Genomic DNA, 20,246 nt, shown 5'->3' on the forward strand with positions numbered 1-20,246 from the left:
GGACCTTTTTAAATTGTTGAATCATGTCCAGTAAAGAATTGTAAACACCAGTTCGCTTTAGTTGTTTCCCATAGAAATTGATGCTACAATCTCTTTGAATTACAAGTTGAACCTGGGCATTATATACTTGTTCATGCAGCGGCTAGTGGAGTTGGCGTTTACTATGTCAGTGGGAAATGCCCTTGATGCTACTGCTATTGGTAACTGTCTCAACCACCAAGAAAGAGGCACAAGCCAAGAAGGAGGATGCCACCATGTTATCAACCACAACTTTATTGTTCATGTCAATGAGATAACATCCAGAAATGGGGTGGTTGATGTTGTCTCAGATTCTGTCAGAAAAAGATACATCTCAGGTGATGACAATTCTTTTCTCCTACCATTACTATGTTTTTGTTGGAAATAGTTGATTTTTCAAATGGCATTTAATAAGGATACAAAAATCACTAGGGATATTCTAGGATGAATTATTCCTAAAGATCCTTGCACATCATTCACAATGTGTTCTACGACGTTCACTTCAAGACTGCATTGGCTTCTTCTTTAATGGTTGTCCTCAGGGGGTGCTAATTTCTTCTTGAATACATACTTGCATAAAGTCCCCTAGAGGTGTATGGGTGACCATTCAAAGATCAAGTCAGTACTAGGTATTTTTATATGATAAAGGACATTAATAAAAGTATTAATGAGCTTTTATGAAGATAGAGAAGAGGAAGGGGAAGAAGATGTGGAATTAAGGAGGAGGAAGCAGAGAATATATTTATGTCTCAGAGTATAAGGTTTCGAACCCCCATTTATATATTCCTGCCTTCTTTTACATTACCTGACTTGACCTGTTTCATGCAACGTAAAAGGGGTAGAAATGTAATCTTGTATGAGTAAGATAATATTATTTTACTGCTTGTACCATCACATATAATTAATATAAACATGGACTGCTTATTTGTATTTAATATAATATAATGAGTATCATAATTATTAACTCAGACCCAAGGTATGGGAGGCTCAATGTGGAGTTACCTTTTAGCTGTGCACTCAACCTGAGGGGTATTGGGTTCAACTCACACACTGAGCCCGGAAGGAGTTGAGTTCAGCTTGTGACTGCATCCAAGAATGGTTAGGGACGGACGCGCCATAACTCAATGTGGAGTTGGGTGTGGTCGCGTCCCTGACCCAACAGGAGATTGGGCGTGGACGCGTCTTGGCCCAACGTTGAGTGGGGTGCAGACGCGTTATGGCCCAACCTAGAGCTAGGCGTGGGCGTGCCCCTACCCAATTTAAAGTTGGGCGCGGTCATGCCATGGCCCAACATGGAGTTGGGCACCGAGAGGGCACCGAGAAAAACACATTCCTATTTTAGATTATAACTTTGGTTTACATAAATCATGACCTATCAGCATTCATCTTTTGATGATTTGATTTTTCATTTTATGTGTTTATGAGATGTCACCTTATTTTAGCAGCACTTGTTTGAGTCTTGGTCCTCATGGGACATGGGACCTGAAATATTCTCCTGGGAGGATGAAATCCTCTGTTTGGAAAGGTACAGCACGCACAGCAGTTAGTATTACCCTCTGAATATACGTATTCTGCAATTGTACAGTTATTACTTCAACTAAAGCAAACATTTGCCTTTTTATTCACTAGAAAGACACTGCAATTCCATTACCCCCCTTCTCCCCACCCGCCACCCGCCACCCGCCACAAAGGCTAGGCCGCTTCATTCTGTATCCACTTGCATACACACTGTTGGTGGGCTCATAAATCATTGAATTCGTTTTCATATATGATTATTTGGCTAATGGATGCTCTGTGGCCTGGTTATTTTCTGTCTACTTTTACCGATCATCATCATCATCATCATCATCTCTACCATTGCTCTACCAAATGTTCCAACTACTTGATTATGCGTGCACGTTTGTTAAGTTGTTGAAGCTCTGAGATCTCATGGAATACTCTTTTATAAGCTTTGAAAAGAAAGATTCCTCCCTTTCTAGTAGCCTTGCTGGCGTATCAAACTCTGCAACTCTCCCTGATCACACCAAAAAAAAAAAACAGAAGAAATCATTTGCATTCTCTTCTCTGATTAACAATCTAAATAATCGTATTATTCATTTGTCTTTGACCTGGTACTTACCATCACTAAGGACCAAAACAAGATCACTGTCTATGACTGTGTGGATTCTGTGAGCTATTGTGACCACTGTTCGATCTTTGAATTCTTGACTGATGATCTTTTGTATCACCCCATCAGTTGCTGAATCGACTGATGCTGTTGCTTCATCCAGTACAAGAATCCTGCTTTTCTTTAGCAATGCTCTTCCCAAACAGAATAGTTGCCTTTGACCCACACTCCAATTTTCTCCATTTTCCACCACTGTCATTAATATAACAGCTCACTAGTTACCACTACTACTTCCACACACGCGCACGCACACACACAGACATGAATTGTCTATCCATACCTGGGGAGTCCAACTTTTCATCTTTTCCGCGCACCAAATCTCCTAGTTGACACTTTTCTAGAGCCTGAAACATGGTGGGAGTTATTTCTATTACCACTGCATTCAAAGTTTTGAACCTCAAATAATTTTAAATCAATCTAGCAAGGAAAAATGCTTACCTCCCATATTTCATAGTCAGAGTACTGACCCAGTGGGTCAAGGTTTCCCCTCACTGTTCCCTCAAACATTGTTGGGTCTTGGGGGATGATGCTAAGCCTTGATCTCAAGTCTTGAAGACCTATCTTTGAAATGTCCACATCATCGATGATAATGCTTCCCTCTCTGGGTTCCACAATTCTGAAAATTGCCTGTATGAGGGTTGATTTCCCACTTCCTGTCCTTCCTACAACTCCAACCTTTTTTCTTCCAGGAAATGCACAGTTAATGTTTTTCAGAACAGATGGCAGATGCTCTGCGTAGCGAATCTGCAATACAGTCAAAATGTCTGTTATAAAACATATGCAGAGCATGTTTTTGTCTGATAACAAGTAGATGCCGAAGCTTCTGCACTTGTTATCCTTTTCATATAGTGAATGAAAGCCTCGCCAAAGGGGATTACCTGCAAATCTTTGAAGCAGATCGCTCCTACTTCTGGCCACTTGTTTGGAGGCCTGCTCTGCTCAAGCACAAGGGGCGCTTCACTCGTTATGCTGGAGTACTGAAGTACTCTTTCTATTGAGATCATTTTATTTTCTGCATTGCATATGTTCCATATGACGGAAGCTTGCAAAACATTCAAGTTTATTCCATATGTTACAGCTAACCCAGCAATGCCTACAAGAAGGGAAAAGTTCCAATCTTAATTAGAACTCAATACTTTTATGATCCGTTGTCTGTGTGTTGGAGATGCTGTTCACTTCCACTTTCGATTGTTCCTTTAGAGATTTTTCACCACATCAGTCTAAGCAAATGATTTAATGGCGACTACTTTTAAGGTCATTGCAAGCAATTATTTTTATTTTCTTAAGTTGAACGTCATACTCACTTGGACTGATTACTCCTTCAGGAAGGCTCACCAGCAAAACCAATGAGAAGGCAAACACAAAATTGGATAGCAAATTCAGCCTGAAAGAAAGCCATTCCATTGCAGATACATTATGAAACCATGGCCTTGAGTGGTTGTCTATCAGATCAAGGTTTGAACAATAAAAACGTTCTTGTTGATCAAAAGCACGAATTGTTGCTGCTCCTGCTAGTGATTCTGAAAAATGATGGAGGATCGGGGCTTGTTGTATCCCTGCTAAGCGAGCCAGTTCTCTTGCTGTTGGCGTGTAATATTGCTGACAAGACACAATATTATAGATTCATTCCCATAGCAAAACAGCAATTCCAAAGGTAATAATGAAGTTAATATTTTTTCTCTTCATTTTTGTTATTCTTATTATCTTAGTGACGTTTCAAGCATGCTTATTTTTAATCCATTTTTCCTCTTTCTGTGAGAATTTTCCTGACGTGACGAAATGAGACAGTTAAAATGCCATATAACCTAAATTGGTCTTTGTGTATTGTGCTTTTAGTGCAGTAAATAAGCACGTTTGGATACGTTATATACCAAAGGTGAAATAAATTCTTACTTGGTACCATATGCAGACTGCAGTTACTGGAATGAAGATCACAAACACTTCCCATGCGACCTGGGACATCACTGCAATGGTCCCTAGAATCTGTATTATTGAGAAAGCACACCAGCCGAGTCTTTGTGCAATTTCCATGTCTATGACGCTTTGATCCATTGATGCCTGCAAAAGTGATGACGTTTGATAAATTTGTAAAAGGTACATCTTTGAAATCTTATTTATGTGTCTATAACTGTCTTGACTTGAAATGATAGAAGCTTGATCTTCAAACTCTAGAGAGTTGAAAATGATAACTCCTTCCTGTACTTGTCATTTAAGATTTAGTATGCTAGTCGGCCCAGCAATGATTTCTGTAATCTGACTTGAAGATGTTTTCACTTTCTCACCTAGTCTTTCTACCGAACAAAGAGTTCTTCAGATGATCTTTGTTTATAAAGTGTTGTGTTTGGTTTAAGTGATGCAAGTAATTAGGAATTCATAGCCCATTTATTTGTTTCCTGGCATATTTGATTAACAATCGCACCTCCTATATGGTAGTTTGCTTATAATAAACTACTAGTTCAGAATTCCTTGTTTTCATGTTCTTCCATTACAATCTTCTTCTGCGAAGGAAATCATGGTTTGTGCACCGATTGTAGAATTTTGTCACATTAAATATATGCTAAAAATTGACATTATGTTGAATCATGCTCTGACATAAAATTCTGCTACTCTGTAGATTACTCACTCGGTTTAATATCCTTCCGGTTGGGGTTGAATCAAAAAATGCCATTGGAGCTCGGAGTAGACTACGCAGCATGTTTGTGAAGAGCTTTTGTGCTGTTGAAAGTCCTGCTATTGCTACTAGTGTGGCTCGGACCAGGACACATAGTGAACTACTAATAGAAAGTAGTGTATAAACAAGCAATATGAAATTCATCCCATATACTGGAGCAGTGTCACTTGTAGGAGGAGAAGACCATGCCATCCAGTAGTTACTAACTATCTGTAAAATTTGGAATAATGACTGTGCTAAGATTATACATGGGACCAGGGCACCACCTTTCACAGTGGTCAAGTATGACCAGTAAACTTCTTTTCCAATGCTTCCTTTCTCTCTCTCTTCATCTTGCACGAATTTTCCTCCCTTTTCTGTTATTTCTACAGAGAGGTCATGGTCCGACTCGTAATGTGAGAGACAGTTTGAGTTTGAAGTGGATTCTGTATTAGATTCACTGTCAGGTTCTGGATCTTGAGATGTTCTCCTCGAATTCTCAACTGTAAGGACTGATTCTAGAGCTTGGCTATGAGCACCGACTAAAGCTTCAAATCCTACGTTCTGTTTCAAAAGTTCACTAAATGTTCCAGCCTCTGCTATTCTTCCATTTTGCATCACCTGTTCAGATTCATGTCAGGTATAATCTCAGCTTATTCCTAAAATCCACTATCCTTAACACTTGTAATCAAATAATTTGTAGGGCAAAGTTATCACACTAAGCATGCATTTACAACATGGTGCTATGGTGTATAACAGTTTAGTTTTTACTAATTGAACAATATTCAAAACCGAATTTATCTTAAAATTATTTTATAAGCTTCTTTAATTTAGTATATGTGCTCTACCTTCCTCAAAGTTATACTTCCTAAAAAGGCTGAAAAAATGGGCAGTAAACTTTGTAGCATTTCTCTTACCAGAATGATGTCTGCAGCAGGAAGAAACTCCACTTGATGGGTGACATAAATTATAGTCTTATCTTTGAGAATTCCCATTAGGCATTCCTGCAAAATATATATAATGCAACTTCAATGTCAAACTTCTGGGAATCCGGTGAAGAAGATGTAGAAGAATGGTTGAGATACTTTACACTTGCACCTTACTTGAAGGTCATTCTCATAACACTGTTGGAAGGTCAGGAAATAAGTACTAACCTGAAAGAGTTGGGATCCTGTATGAGCATCTACAGCACTGAAAGGGTCATCAAATAAATATATATCAGCATCCTGGTAAACTGCACGAGCTATCTGTATCCTCTGCTTCTGTCCCCCGCTCATGTTTATCCCTCTTTCTCCAATATCAGTTAAGTCACCACTGGAGAACAGTTCAAAATCCTTCAACAAAGCACATGCTTTAACTGTTCTGTAATACCTGACACTGTCATATGGATTCCCAAATAGTATGTTCTCCCTGATATTTCCTGTCAGTATCCATGGAGATTGAGGAACGTAAGCTTTTGCGCCACTGATCTTCACTGTCCCTGACAACTTCTGTATTTCTCCAAGAATGCAAGAAAGCAGGCTGGACTTGCCTGATCCCACGGTCCCACAAATTGCGACTTTCATACCTCTCTTCACTTTCAACCGTATTTCATCAAGGGTTGGGTTGCTTGAATCGGAGTCCCAGCAGAATCGTCCATCATCAATACTAATTGCATACTCTGCTTGATCTTTTGGAACATGCTCAGTGGCATCATGCTGAATTTCACCTTCCTGAAGGAAGGAAGCAACTCTATCTGCTGAAACTTTTCCCTGTGCAATCACAGAGAGCAGGTCAGGTAGATTGAATATGGGGTCCTGCAACATTCGGAAGGTGGCCAATGCTGATAGGACTCTTCCTGCTGTGAGTTGGATTCCCATTAGCATACATGCACCAAACGTGACCACAGAGATAAACGTGGGTGATCCCCAGAAGACAAAAGCTGAAATTGCTGAAAGCCTGAGAGACTTCCATAGACAATTATACTCTATTTTCCTCAAGCTTTCTATCTTGTGTAGGAATTGAGTGTCCCATGCTTGGAGTTTTAGTATCTTCATGTTCCGAAGGACTTCTGAAGTGGCTTTCATTCTTTTGTCCTTGGCTTCCATGATCTTAGTCTGGTATCTTTTCTGGAATCTTGTTATGGGTATGTTGCAAGCCATCACTGCTAAAGTTGCAGTTAATGCTGCCATTGACCCCAAACCTAGAGTTGTATGTAGAATGTAGATTGCTAAGGTAATTTGTACAGGCAACATCCATATATAGTTCAAGTACCAGATGAAATCTGTAATTCGTTGGATATCTACACTCATGTAGTTGATTATCTCTCCACTGGTGTGGCTTTGGCGGGATTGGCTTGACAAGAGTAGGCCCTTCTTGTAAATGTGAGATATCAGGGAGGCTCTAAGACGAAGGCCGAGCTGTCGGGCTCCAAATATCCACTGTCTCTGCGCTATTGTCTCCACTGTCTTTGCACCTAGAAACCCTAATGCAAGAAGGTAGCCACTCTGTAAGCTCCTGGTTTTCTTCTCGGTTAGGAAATTCACGAAGTCATCAATGAGGTAGGGACCAACATATGATGCTGCTGCACTGGTAACTGCGAATAATGCATTAATTGCTGCTTTCTTTCTGATGAACAAAAAGATTGCCTTGTAGATAGAGGGGTTTGCGGTTCTATCTTTCTCCTTAACTTGATTTAGATTCTCATCAAAGGAGGAGGAGAGGAATCCAGCAGAATCCTTGATATAAACATCTGGGATTTCATCCTGTTCAAGAGGTTTCTTGTAACCAACAGCAAACAACGGGGTGAGCCAAGAGAAGGTAATCAGCTGGAGGAGTGTAGCTTTTCCATATGGTGATTCTCTCTTGGTGTCTGAATCTTTATCACTCTTTTCATGGAGAAGTGGGTCGGTGACGCCATTAAATGCATTAAAGACTATGCCTGTCTTCCCTCGAAATGAAATAGCTAGCAGGAATGTGGATGGGAGGAGAGCAAAGAGCTCTGCATAATCTCGTAGCCTAAGATGGCCATGGTTTGTAATTTTGAAGTTGATATCTAAAGATGTGCAGACAATGGACAGCATGAAGCTGCAAAGCCACCATGCTCTTATAATCCAAGGGAACTTGACATACCTTCTACTCGGAAAAATCCTAAAGACTGCAACCAGTGTAATTGCCCATGATATCATTTGCAAGACCTCAGCTGAAAAGACTCGTACTATGGAGTTGCAACTGGTCTCTTGACCATTTAACAGCACCAGTAGCATTGAGATATGGACTCCCAGCAGACAAGTCGAACAAACCATGCTCGCTTTGTAAGAGTTGCTGAACTTCAATCCAATGTGGTAATTCTCCTTGCCTTGATCTGTGGTCTTTGTTCCACCATTGAAAGCTAGGTCTGCGCATTTTCGTAGAAGATGAAGTAACAAGATTCCGAGGAACCCAAGCTGTACACCTATGGTTATGTGCTCCCGCAAACAGGGTGACTGTAGCTGCGGCCAATCCATCCGAATTAATAGCTTAAGATCTGCACGTATTGTAGAGGGTTAAAACATACTTCCGTAACTAATTGCCTACATTTGTAATGGATTAATTCTTGACGGCCCAGGGCTGTGCTGTCCCTATTACACATGCTCAAATCATTGTATAATTTGCTTAATTCCGTGTAATTAATTTTTCATGGTTACGGTATAGCATATGGGTTTTCTATGGCCTAAAGCTAGAGGCTGCGTCAGGACAATATTCGTGGTCTGACTGTCTGTCAACACTACTGGTCAAAATTAGAACAGGAACGTGGAGAAATTTGTATCCTGGCTGGCCATAAACTTGTAATTTTCCTTTAATGTCTTGTAGTGACTACTTTCTACAAATTCCAAACAGTATTCCGAGATTCCTGTCGACCAATTGAGTACTCTGCTTTTGTTTTGTTGAAGTGCACCATTAGCCTACACCGTGCAGTATCTTAGAGGTGTTGGATTCACTATTTTATGCTCTCGTCTGGGTTCGAATCCAAAAACAATAATAATCATAAATGCAATAGTAACAGTGTGAACTGTGATGGCACATCTAAAACTCGATCCAGTAGAGACTTTAGTTTTGGTTCTGCTAAAGCTCGCCGGTGTTCCTAACAATGCATGTTCATGATGAAATTGGAAATAACCAAGTCGTCAATGGTAGAATAATTGAGCAAGAAATGCAGATTGAGAAATCGGAAATATTGTATTAATATTAAATGGTAGATAATTTACTTTAATTACAGAGAGTTGTTTCCAGGCAAAAGCAGCTGATGGAGAAATAATGTAGTTAATGGGAATGATTCAGTCTAATAAATAAAAAAAGACTTTGAAAGAAATAAACATTCAAGTCAGAAATATTGGAGCCACAGCCCACAGGTTAACCACTGAACTTCCAAACCTTATGCCGACAACAAATAAGACCATTAATTAATATTATTCCTCTTTCTCACATAGAAACAATCGTAGCTAGGAGCTGAAAGAACCCAGACGATGCAGCAGCTCATGTTGCACCTTGGGCTGTCCGGCTGGTTGCTTAATTACACAGGCGTGTGTGTATACAGAGAGAAAGAGGAGGAGGATATATCTTTTGAGAAAGAAAAGAAAAGAAAAGAAAAGGAGAGAGCAGAAGGGCTTACTTGCAGCAGCAGCAGCAGCAGCAGCAGCAGCAGCACCTAAATCTAACATGTTGCCCAGAAGCTCAGCTGGTTTTATATATATCTTAATCCTGGCTAGCTTCAGTATAGCAGTAATTCAGACTAGAATAAAAATACGTGTATCTTCTCTTCTCTTCTGTCTGGAGGAGGAGGAGCCCGCTAGAGATAGAGACGCAGGTGCATGGTGTGATTGAAGAGACAAGTTCGAGCTAGTTAGAAAACAAAATTAATCATGTCACTTTTCTTGAGGGGATATCAACCGATGGAGCTAGCTAGACGGGGACCATATTACTGTGAGAATTATTCATAAAGGGATGGGAGAAAGGGAGAGATCAAGCTTTCTTTAAAGATTCCTTCTGATCAGCTGAAGAATAATAAATCTTTGATGGAATGGAATTGTGGGTAGGATCCCGTACGTATACGTCTCTCCCCCATGCGTTGGTCTCTGTGGCAATGCACAGTACTGTGGTCTTTTTGTACATGGCTTAATTTCTTTCGTTGCCAACTAAGTTTCTTAATTTCTAGTCACGCTCACAACAAGTAAATAAAACATTAATTATTATGCTTGACTCTTCACTTAAATTAAGAAGGTAATTACTTGTTATGCTAATCACCATTCTTTCCTCGCAATCTCCCAAGATACTCTTTATTTTGACCGTAGATCTTTCGCAAAATAAACCTTAATTAGGGGTCTTGTAAGAAAAAACATGACTTGATATTCTCATTATTTTGAAACAAACTGGATGTCTAAAGTAATGCAAAAAACTCTCCCTTTCTCATCGCCCTTGAGCCTCCTCACGAAGTGACTCATTCTCTCAACGTACAAACGATCTGAAGAGAGAGAGAGTGTGTGTGTGTGTGTGTAGACGCCACGTGATGATACAGCTGATGAGCTAGCAATAGTTCGGACGGTCGTTTTGGCTCTCGTCTTGTTTGGACTAGGATTCCTTGTCCTTTTCTCGTTTATTGTGGAATTTAGAAGGCATATTCTGAGAAGCAAACAAAACATTGCTGCTGATTTTCCGATAGATAGTCAGTCGTCTAATACTAGCAGAGACAAATTCTTGTTTAATAACAATGGCTTGATTTTCTTTTATATTTAATTTTTATTTTGATTCTAGCTGCACCGTAGATCATCTACGTGGGTCACTGTAAACTAGTTGTTCTTTCAGCTTTTTAGTGCAGTATTTATGTCTTTAGTGGCAACCCAGTCATGTTCCACCGCGCACTCATCGAGGCAACTCTTCAAATCCTTATAAGTTATAACTATTCTCCTTGAACATTTTGCACTTTGGGCCAAGTATTGATCTAATTAAAACAATAAACAAAATTTCTTAAAAAAAAAAAGCTAAATTTAGCAAAGATCAGGAAAAAAAAATCAAGGCAACTCTTGTTATTTTAAATATAAAGACAAATCCCATAAAAAGAATGTTGGAGGATAAAATCATAAAAAAAAAAAAAGCTTATAAAAAAAAAAAAGTAAGCTTGAGCGAACCTTATAAACACATGTTAAACTCTCAAACCTATAATCTGTTAAATTCTTGATCCAGGATCAACCCAGAAGCTCAACACCTGAAAAATTAAATGTTGGAGGATGAAATCAATTAATTTAATTTAATTTAAAAATAAAAATCCTTTAAGAAAAGCTAAATTTAACAAAGACCAAGAAAATTAAGGCAACTCGTGTTATTTTCAAAACGACTAAGAAATCCCATAGAAAGTGAATAAAAATTAAAAAAAATTGGAGGATGAAAAAGAAAATCTTAAGAAAAGAAAAAAACCAAGGAAGCCCGTGTGAATTTCGTAAACCGGAGTTAATCTCTTAAACCCACAACATGTTAAATTGTAGATATAGACTCAACTAAGAAGCTAAACACCTGATCAATTAAATGTTAGATGATGAAATAATAATATAAAAAATCAATATAAAAAAATCTTGCAAGGTAAAAAAAAAATAGCAATAATTAAAAAAATGATTAGATTTGTTAAGGAAAAATGACAATAAGGATGAAGTTGTAAAAAAAATAAAATTAAAAAATCATCTAAAATAAAAATAAATAGTAATTAAAAGAATAGAAATCAAATTTGATAAATGAAAAAATCTAATGGGGATGTAGTTAAAAAAAATTCCTTAATTTAAAAAATTATTCTAAATAAAAAAAATTGTAATAAAGAAAATAGAAATGAAATCTTAAAGACAACAAACATCCGGGGTTGATTTGATTTTTTTAAAAGCCATCATGCAAATCGAGTTGTACATAACTGTTATTGAGAATAATAGTTGTTTAAAAAGTCATTTTTTATTCAAATTAATTAATAGGTATAAAAGTCAATCCAAAATTTTATGAAGATTCAATAATTAAGAAATATAATCCAAAATCCAATGATAAAAAAAGAGAGAATAGATAAGATGATGTGGCAGGAGAGAGAAATGAGAAAGAATAAAAAGTGAAAGTGAAAGAAAGAATGGGTTATCAGAAACACACCGGAGTTCTGTTTTTAACATACCCGATGTCTTTATAAAAATTTTGACCAAACGATTTTAAGAACACTTTCAACACCATGGAAGACCACCAAACAATATAACCTTGTTTTTTTTTTTCAAACAAATTCATAACTTTGTGTACACGTTATAGCACTGGGTGTTCACCCACTTCACTTGACATCATTTGTTTTCGCAATGTAAAAGTATTTTTTTAAAAAAAAAATATTTTTTCAAATTAATTTTTTATATATGTATTTTTAAATCGTTTTGATATGCTAATATCAAAAATAAATTTTAAAAATAAAAAATACAACTTTTTAATATATTTTCAAATAAAAAAATATTTTAAAACATAACTCATATCTTATTAAATATGATATCGTATGCATACACTTGCTATACCAGAGTACGACGCTAGCTTCTACTTTTAGCAGAGACAATAGCAGTTGGTTCAGATGCTCCTGACCATCTGCTTTCTTTTAATCTGTCACATTGTGTAGAAATGACAAGCGTGGCATGTGCACCCCAATCAATGATATCGATTTTCCAATACCACAGCCGATGCTCACTGTTATCTAACAGTCCCACCTAATATTTTTTTCTGTCCTCAATTATAATAAACAACGCGTGTCCATATGATTTTTTTTTTTTTTAATATAGATGTCTGGATCAGCTTGTGTATACCTCAACTAATCTTATGGACCCTAAAGTTAACAACTATATAAACCTCCAATTATCATATTAGCAACCACAAAACTCGAACCTGAGATCACAGAGGAAGCAAACCTCTTAATCTTAAATTCTTATCATTGGACCACCTACTAGATGATTATTTTTTTTATTTTTTTAATTGAATGTGTATGTGAAGAAATTCATCTCAATGTTTTCTAATTTTCATTTGGAGATCATGTACGTCCAAACAAGAATGCCTATATACAGTTAATTACAGGTTATGAAATTAACTTCATTCTTAAGCATATTAACTAATTAATTACATTAATTTTATAGGGATTGACAGATTTAAAACTAAGCACGACAATCTCATGTCCTCCGAGAATGCATAAGATTTTGTTTGGAAACACAGTGCAAATCATATCTTTAAAAATTTAAATTTTTTTGACTAAAAATAATTTTTGTGTGTGTTTTAGATCGTTTTGATGCGCTAATCTCAAAAATAATTTTTTAAAAATAAAAAAAATATCATTTTGATATATTTCAGTATAAAAATACTTTGAAAAATAACCGCAACTATATTCTCAAACATACTTGAAGACGAAAAAAAAAATGATGATGTAATTAATTAATCTTCCAACTCTTGTGAATAGTTCGAGAAATGTTGTCAAATGTCCGCACTAGCTCATCACGTGAATGTCTTGTTTTGGTCTCACGAGAATGTTTAATTGCCTCATTATCTAATTGAACCATGTCTTTAGCATATAATTAGATAACTTTCCAGCGCAATGCCCGGACTGCAAGTTCTTTTAATATTAAAAAAATATCTTGTTAATATTTTTTTAATAAAAAAATTTAAATAATATAAAAATTGATTCGATGTGGCTCAATCATCTTGATAAATTTAAAGACAACTTGAATCATCGATAAAAATATAATTTGACTCAAAATAAATTTAAAATGAGATTTTTTATATAAATATTTAAACGGAAACATATTGGATTAATTTAAGTTAACTTGGGTTAACCTTTCAATCGGCATGTTGGGTCATGAGACCATGACAATCTTATAAAAAGCAAATCAAAAACAAATTATGAAACTAATTTCTAATAAACCAAATGTTAAAATATGATATTGAAATTTTTTTTAAAAAAAAACTCAATAAAATGACTTAAGTTAACTTATCAAACTTGCGGCCCGAGTTATGAGACCGAGATAACCTGATAGAAAAAAAAAACTTAAACAAATTAAGAAGCTCAATTCTCAATCAACCCAGTGTTGGGAGATGAAATTAAAAAATAAAATATTTTAAAAAAAAGAATATAAAAAATATTCGAGTCAATTCGGGTTAACCTACTAAAGCCGTTATCGGGAGTCATGAGATAAAGATATTCTCATAAAAAGCAAACCAAAACAAATAACAAAGTCTAATTCTCAATCAACTTAATACTGAATGATGAAATTAAAAAAAATCAATTAGAAAAGAAAAAAAACTTGAGTTAACCAAATTAACTTGTCAAACTTGCAGTTCGGGTCATGAGATAGGAATAGCGTCATAAAAATAAATTGAAAAAAAATATAAAATCAAATATTTAATAAACCAAATGTTAAAGAATAAAATTAAAATTAAAAAAAAATAAATTGAAAAAAAATAAAAAGTGTAGGAGGAAACAATGTTCCAGCAAATAGAGTTTTGAGAAGAAAAGCGCAATGAAAACTTTTTTCTTTTAGATTTTTTATTAATAAATATAGTAATAGAGGGTTGATCTCTTCCCTATTTCACTCTTAAAAATATAATTTAATAATTAAAGAATTTAAGAGATTTTTTTTCTTTAGATATATGAAAATAGTGATTTAATGTATTTCGTTTAGTATCAATATAATTGGTATTTTTTTAGTATATAGAAAGAAAGAGAATTGCCATTTTAGGTTATCGTGTGAAGCGGATTTGGCTCAACATATTATTAATTAATCGGTACGGTCCAATGATCAGTCATATTGCCTGTTTGTTTCTGCGTTTCAAAAGCGCTTTTAACAAAATTTGAAATTTTTTTATTTTTTTATTAACTTGAAATTAATATGTTTTTAGTGTTTTCAAATCATTTTGATGTGCTGATATCAAAAATGATTTTTAAAAAATAAAAAAACATGATTGGCATATATTTTGGCACGAAAAGCTATTTGAAAAGCAACCGCAACCACACTGTCAAACAAAAGCACATGTATACAGTGAGTCAGTGATGTTGCATCTTTGCAGAAACAAAACTTGAGTAAATAAAACCAGATTCTTTTTTTTTTTTAAACCAGATTCTTAATTTTGGCAGTGGCAGACTGGCAGTGGCAGTGGCAGAGGCATGTGCAATAAGGGTGGAGGTAGGAGTCACGATCCTCTTACAAGTTTTGAGTGGCTCATTTCAGCAATCCTAGGGCAGCTTTGTCTTTTGCACAGGTTTTGAGTGGTTGTTTAAGGTTCATTTCAGCACTCCGAGAGCAAGTTTGTCTTTTGCGAAACATACACATGTATGATATATTTACCTCTGCTAACTACATATAACTAATGATGTCCTGCCATCTATACCATTTATACCCCCCACCGTTTCATCCGATCAAGCCCCGGTTAGTAATTGACATGTCTTTTGACTCTTAATTAGGTTTATTATTATTATTATTATTATTATTATTATTTTTAGATTAATATCGATGTTGAGTTAACTTGCGCGCATCTCGATTAATGAGTTAACTTGCACGTATCTCGATTAATTTTATGGGCTCTAAAGTTAACAATCATATAAGTCTTCAATGGCCTTGAAGTTTGTGGGACTCGAACAAGTGATCTCTGGAGAGCAAACACAAGAACTGACCTGTTGAACTCTACCCCTCAAGGTTTTTATTATTATTATTATTATTATTCTTGTTACTGAGATTTTTAGTAATGGATGATAATTTCTTTTTGGTAAAAAATCATGTTTTATATCTAATTAATGAACTATATATTTCATATATTATTTTTGTTTAGCTTTATTGTACTTACAAGTGAAGCATTTCTTTTAACTGATCATTACAAAAAAAAAAAAAGGAAGAAGCAAGAGTAGAAATGTTTTATCTTAATGTTTTTTTTTTTTAAAAAAAAAACTCTTTAAAAATGAATTAAAAGTCTCTTAACTTATAAATTAATTATAAATGCAGCAAAAGCCAGATGGAATCTAAATCTAATGTGCTACTTGACTGCATATTATTGTTGAACTCTTGGGAATTTTTTTAAAGAAAGATTATAGTATCATAAAATTTTAAATTTATGTTTGAATATTTTAAGTTTAAACCTTAAAAATAATAGATGATGGGAATGTGAAACAATCATACTAACTCAATAGCTTAAGATGTTAAAAGAGGTTCCAAGATATAATTTATATAATTTTATAACATACCTCTTCGAATGAAAGTTATTTGAATTTGAAATTTGTACAAACTCACACTTTATTATGTTATTAATTAGAAAAGAAAATAAAAATAATAAGATTCAAACTCGTGACTGTTTGATTTATACAATTTTCTAACTGAAAAAATTAAAAGTTACATGTATTGTGGGCCTTGCAACACATTAAACTATTTTATTTAAATTGAATTATCAAAAAATAAATTTAAATTATTTCATCTCCATTAATCTCGAGATACACGACATGGAATATTCTTCCCATTGATGCATCTTTATTGAACAAGGTGGTTTGATGACCAATGCTTTTTTGCTTTTCTTTATCTTTTGGATGCATGTGTGGAAGCGGCCACTGGCCATCCATTTGCACGAGCTTGTATCAGTTTCGCACGCTAGCTTTAACAAAGTATTTTAAAATGATAAATTTCCTGAGTAGCTTAGTATCTTCTACGAAAGTGCTATTAATATATATTATTTCAAACAATTGTCTTTATTTTATTTTTTAGTTACAATAATTAAATGCTTTCACTAAAAACAATTGGTTGGGAATCTTATGCTTTTGGTTTCATTGTTTTTATCTTTTGTTAAAAAGAGTGAAAATAACAAAATAAGTAAAATTAATATTGGTTCTTACGATGTTAGCGTGTTTAGGAGTGTGGTTACAGTTGTTTTTCAAAGTGTTTTTCACTTAGAAATATATTAAAATAATATTTTTTTATTTTAAAAAAATTATTTTCAACATCAGCGTATTAAAAATGATCTAAAAACACCAAAAAAATATTAATTTGAAAAAAATAAAAAAAATTTAATTTTTTTCAAAATCACATCAAAAAAAAAAAACAAAGAGAATCGGTTTCCAGCTAATTAATGAAATAAACAAGTGGGTCCTTCAAATTTGGAGATATCACAGGAAAAAACAATTCCTTCGATTCATGAGCGTGCATTTTCATCTCAACCCTGTCCTACCTGTTTGTTTTTTTTTCTTTTTCTAATGTTAACTTATATGTAGTAGGTCAAATTCCTTCGCATCTCGACGTAAGTAAATGTCTCTGACAAATTCTCAATACATATAAGAATTAATACCATGAAGATTCGAAGCAATTTGCCCTCCTATATATAATTAAGTTAACATCAAGAAATTAGAAAAAATAAATAAAATAAAAACAACACTACGTGTTTTGATGATCTCTGGAGTGAGACCCCCATCGATCTTATGTAAGAATATACCAATTAATGCATAGAGGCATGAGGGAGGCTGAAAATAAAAATTAATTAAAATTAATCGTAGATAATATACTTAATTTTAAGTATCCTTGCTGCTCTGCTGGATCGAGGGACATATATAGAATTAAAGGTTAGGTGCATGTGGAATTTTATCACTCCTCCAAGTTTGAATCTTTTTGCCACTTTGTCTCTTCTTTTTTTTTTTAAGCTAAAGTTGAGAGAGATGGGCGCCCTGGATGCATTGAATTAGCCCTTGGAATCTTAGGATATGCTGCAGGGTTGGCCGGTGAGAAATTAAAGAAATTTCTTTGAATATACCAACTATTGGAATTAATTATAATATGTTTCTTAATGCATCTTGAACCGCTAATTAAACATAAGATTTAACTGTAATACAAGTATACAATCATATAGTAGGTGATCCAGTGATAAGAGTTTGGAATTAAGAAGCTTGTTTCCCCTGTAGTTTTAGGTTCGAACCCTGTAATTGATAATATGATGACCACTGAAGATTTACATGATCGTTAACTTCAGGGTCTGTGTAATTAGTCGAGGTACGAGTAAGTTAATTTTAAATAAAAAAAAAAGAAGAAGAAAGAAAGAGACAATTGTGGTGGGGAACAAGAAAAGGATGTCTGTGAGTTTTCGTTGTTTGTAATGATTTGCTTGCCTGAAATTAATTAAAGAGGGTAACTAATTGTTTCAGAAATAATTCTATAAATGCAACTTCCACGACATGATAATATCTATAGATGGTAATGGATTAATTATGAAATCGTGATTGCGTTTAAGGAGTATAAACCCATGAGATAAATATTTATGTAAATTTCCTATGAATTATTGAACACGGAGCTTTTTTTTTTTTTAAAAAAAAATACAAGATGGATTCTTGTCAAATAACTAAAGAATTGGTATGCCCCATCTTGATAATTTTTTTTTATCAACGTGGGTGTTCGAACCAGTTTGTGTACACCTTAATTAATTTTACAGGCCCTAAGCTAGTTAACAACCACGTAAGTCTATAATGGTCATGAGGTTTATAAAACTCGAACTAATAATCTTCAGAGAACAAACCTAAAATCTGACCAGTTGAGTTATACCCTTAGAGTCTAATCAATTAAGCTACAGCTTTAAATTTCGAAAATTAAGGTCAAAAGAGATCTGTAGATGCCCAGTTTATCATTTTGGTAAAGAACAAAATGTTGCTTTATAAAATATTAATGACTTATTAAGTCATGCTAAATTAATTAATTTGATAGCTCAAATATGCTTTATTATCGAAACAAAGTGTTTTTCACCACACGTGATAGATACAAACAAATTCTTTGTTATTTATTATTATTATTTTCCTAATTCCAACTCTTTTGTTCTATTATACCGGTAGGTCCCTACTCTTATGTATTTTGATTCCAAGTCTTCTTTTGACATTGTCCAAATATAAAAACATGTTTGATTTCATGGGAAAATTAACATTTTTAATTTGAAATGAAAAAAAAATAATGTAAATAGGGTTCATAAGCAAAATCAAATAGATCGAAAATGTTAAAAGGATACATAAAACTGATTGTAAGAAAAAAGTACAATATAATTGATAACAATTAAATCTCAGTGCATTTTCGTAATTAAGCCAATACATATATATATATAATCCTTGTTAGGCAAGAGATTAATACTTGGTCCTCAAGTTATTAGCACAAAATTAATGACACGGAAACATAAACCCTAACAAATCAACAACAATTGTAATAACCTTACATTAAACAACAAGTTTAAAAGGCATCCTTAATTAGACTTAGACCAAAGAGTGGTCTTTCAGAATTGGTCTCCTAATTAATAATAGTAGTATTATTATTAATAGTACAAATTAAGTAATTATTATATTAATTATATTCTAGTTACAAAATGCTTACCTAACATACATATTTTGGAATTTCTTGTTTTCTAACATATTAATTACACGAAGATGCCTGTTTATTATTTAAACAATAAATAATGATTTATGGTTTCTTGGTCACCAAGGAAAACAAAACCTGATCGCCAAGGATTTCCTTGAACCCCACGTACGAAACTTTTAGGAGGAGATTACCATTACAGTTACAAAAGAAACTAAAATATTCCGAGTTTCCCAGTAGATGCAGAGTACAAAACACTGTAGAGTATTGTAATAGCGTAACATGTTTATTTTTATTCTTTTATCACTCAAGTTTTCTTTTTTTAATTTTCTTTACACTTAATCCTTTTCAAATTAAGTTGATTTAGGATCGGGCTTGATGGTTTCGATTCGATTGGGTTCAAGTGGGGTTCTCGTGATATCACGAAAATAATATGGCGCTCAACTGATACTTGAATTGATAAAATAAAATTTGATTTCATTATTTGATTTAAATTAATTGAATCTTTAAGGATCAAATTTAAAATTAAAATAAATGTTTAGGGACTAAATTGGATAAAAAAGAGAAAGTAACTGCACCTAGGAGGCGCATATGGTGGCCATTGCATCCGAAAATGGCTTTTCTTGGATTAAGTTTTATTTTCAGTTTCATCCTTTAATACTGGGTTGGTTGAGAATAAGGTTATCTCAGTATCATGACCTGGTTCATGAGTTTGGCGGGTTAATCCGAATTGATTCAGGTTTTATTTTTATGTTCTTTTTTAATTTCTTTCTTCAATATTGGATTTATTGAGAATTAAAATTTTTTGTTTTTTTTTTAATTTTTATTTTATGAGATTATCTCGATATTGTGGCCAAGTTCTTATGTATGGAAAGTTAGCTCGGGTTAACACCGGTTATTGTTTTTTGATACTTTTTGATTTTTGATTTTTTTATCAAATTCATTTCTTCAACATTGATTTAATTAGTTCTTTTCACCAAAATTTTTTTTATTCATGTGATTTTTTGTTTTGAAAACAAAACAATTTATTATTAGCAGCATAGTTCATCGAATAAAAACA

The 20,246-nt window shown here is 34.2% G+C and overlaps 1 protein-coding gene across 2 annotated transcripts; it reads right to left on the bottom strand.

The window, feature by feature from the left end:
- Positions 1-1,534: 1,534 nt before the first annotated feature.
- LOC7469392 (putative ABC transporter C family member 15) lies at positions 1,535-9,912 on the bottom strand. Of its 2 annotated transcripts, none has more exons than XM_052446892.1 (11): positions 9,487-9,912; positions 5,990-8,346; positions 5,753-5,839; positions 4,809-5,456; positions 4,079-4,243; positions 3,490-3,784; positions 3,064-3,278; positions 2,624-2,929; positions 2,466-2,529; positions 2,138-2,377; positions 1,535-2,032 (listed from the first exon to the last, which is right to left on the bottom strand). In XM_052446892.1, the coding sequence occupies exons 1-11, from the start codon at positions 9,512-9,514 to the stop codon at positions 1,905-1,907; spliced, it is 4,533 nt and encodes a 1,510-aa protein (XP_052302852.1). In that variant the 5' UTR covers positions 9,515-9,912; the 3' UTR covers positions 1,535-1,904. The 2 variants fall into 2 exon arrangements, with proteins under 2 accessions (XP_052302852.1, XP_024440643.1); XM_024584875.2 differs by having other exon boundaries at positions 5,990-8,340; positions 9,466-9,912.
- Between the last annotated feature and the right edge of the window lie 10,334 nt (positions 9,913-20,246).

This window comes from Populus trichocarpa, chromosome 14, assembly GCF_000002775.5.
Source record: "Populus trichocarpa isolate Nisqually-1 chromosome 14, P.trichocarpa_v4.1, whole genome shotgun sequence".
NCBI classification, from domain to species: Eukaryota; Viridiplantae; Streptophyta; class Magnoliopsida; order Malpighiales; family Salicaceae; genus Populus; species Populus trichocarpa.

Excerpts from the sequence above, each read along its gene's own strand:
- LOC7469392 (XM_024584875.2), bottom strand. The coding sequence starts at position 9,514 with ATGTTAGATTTAGGTGCTGCTGCTGCTGCTGCTGCTGCTGCTGCTGCA. Across the intron at positions 3,279-3,489 it reads TGAAGGAGTAATCAGTCCAA|GCATTGCTGGGTTAGCTGTA; the intron begins GTGAGTATGACG and ends CCCTTCTTGTAG. Across the intron at positions 2,930-3,063 it reads TCTGCTTCAAAGATTTGCAG|ATTCGCTACGCAGAGCATCT; the intron begins GTAATCCCCTTT and ends ACTGTATTGCAG.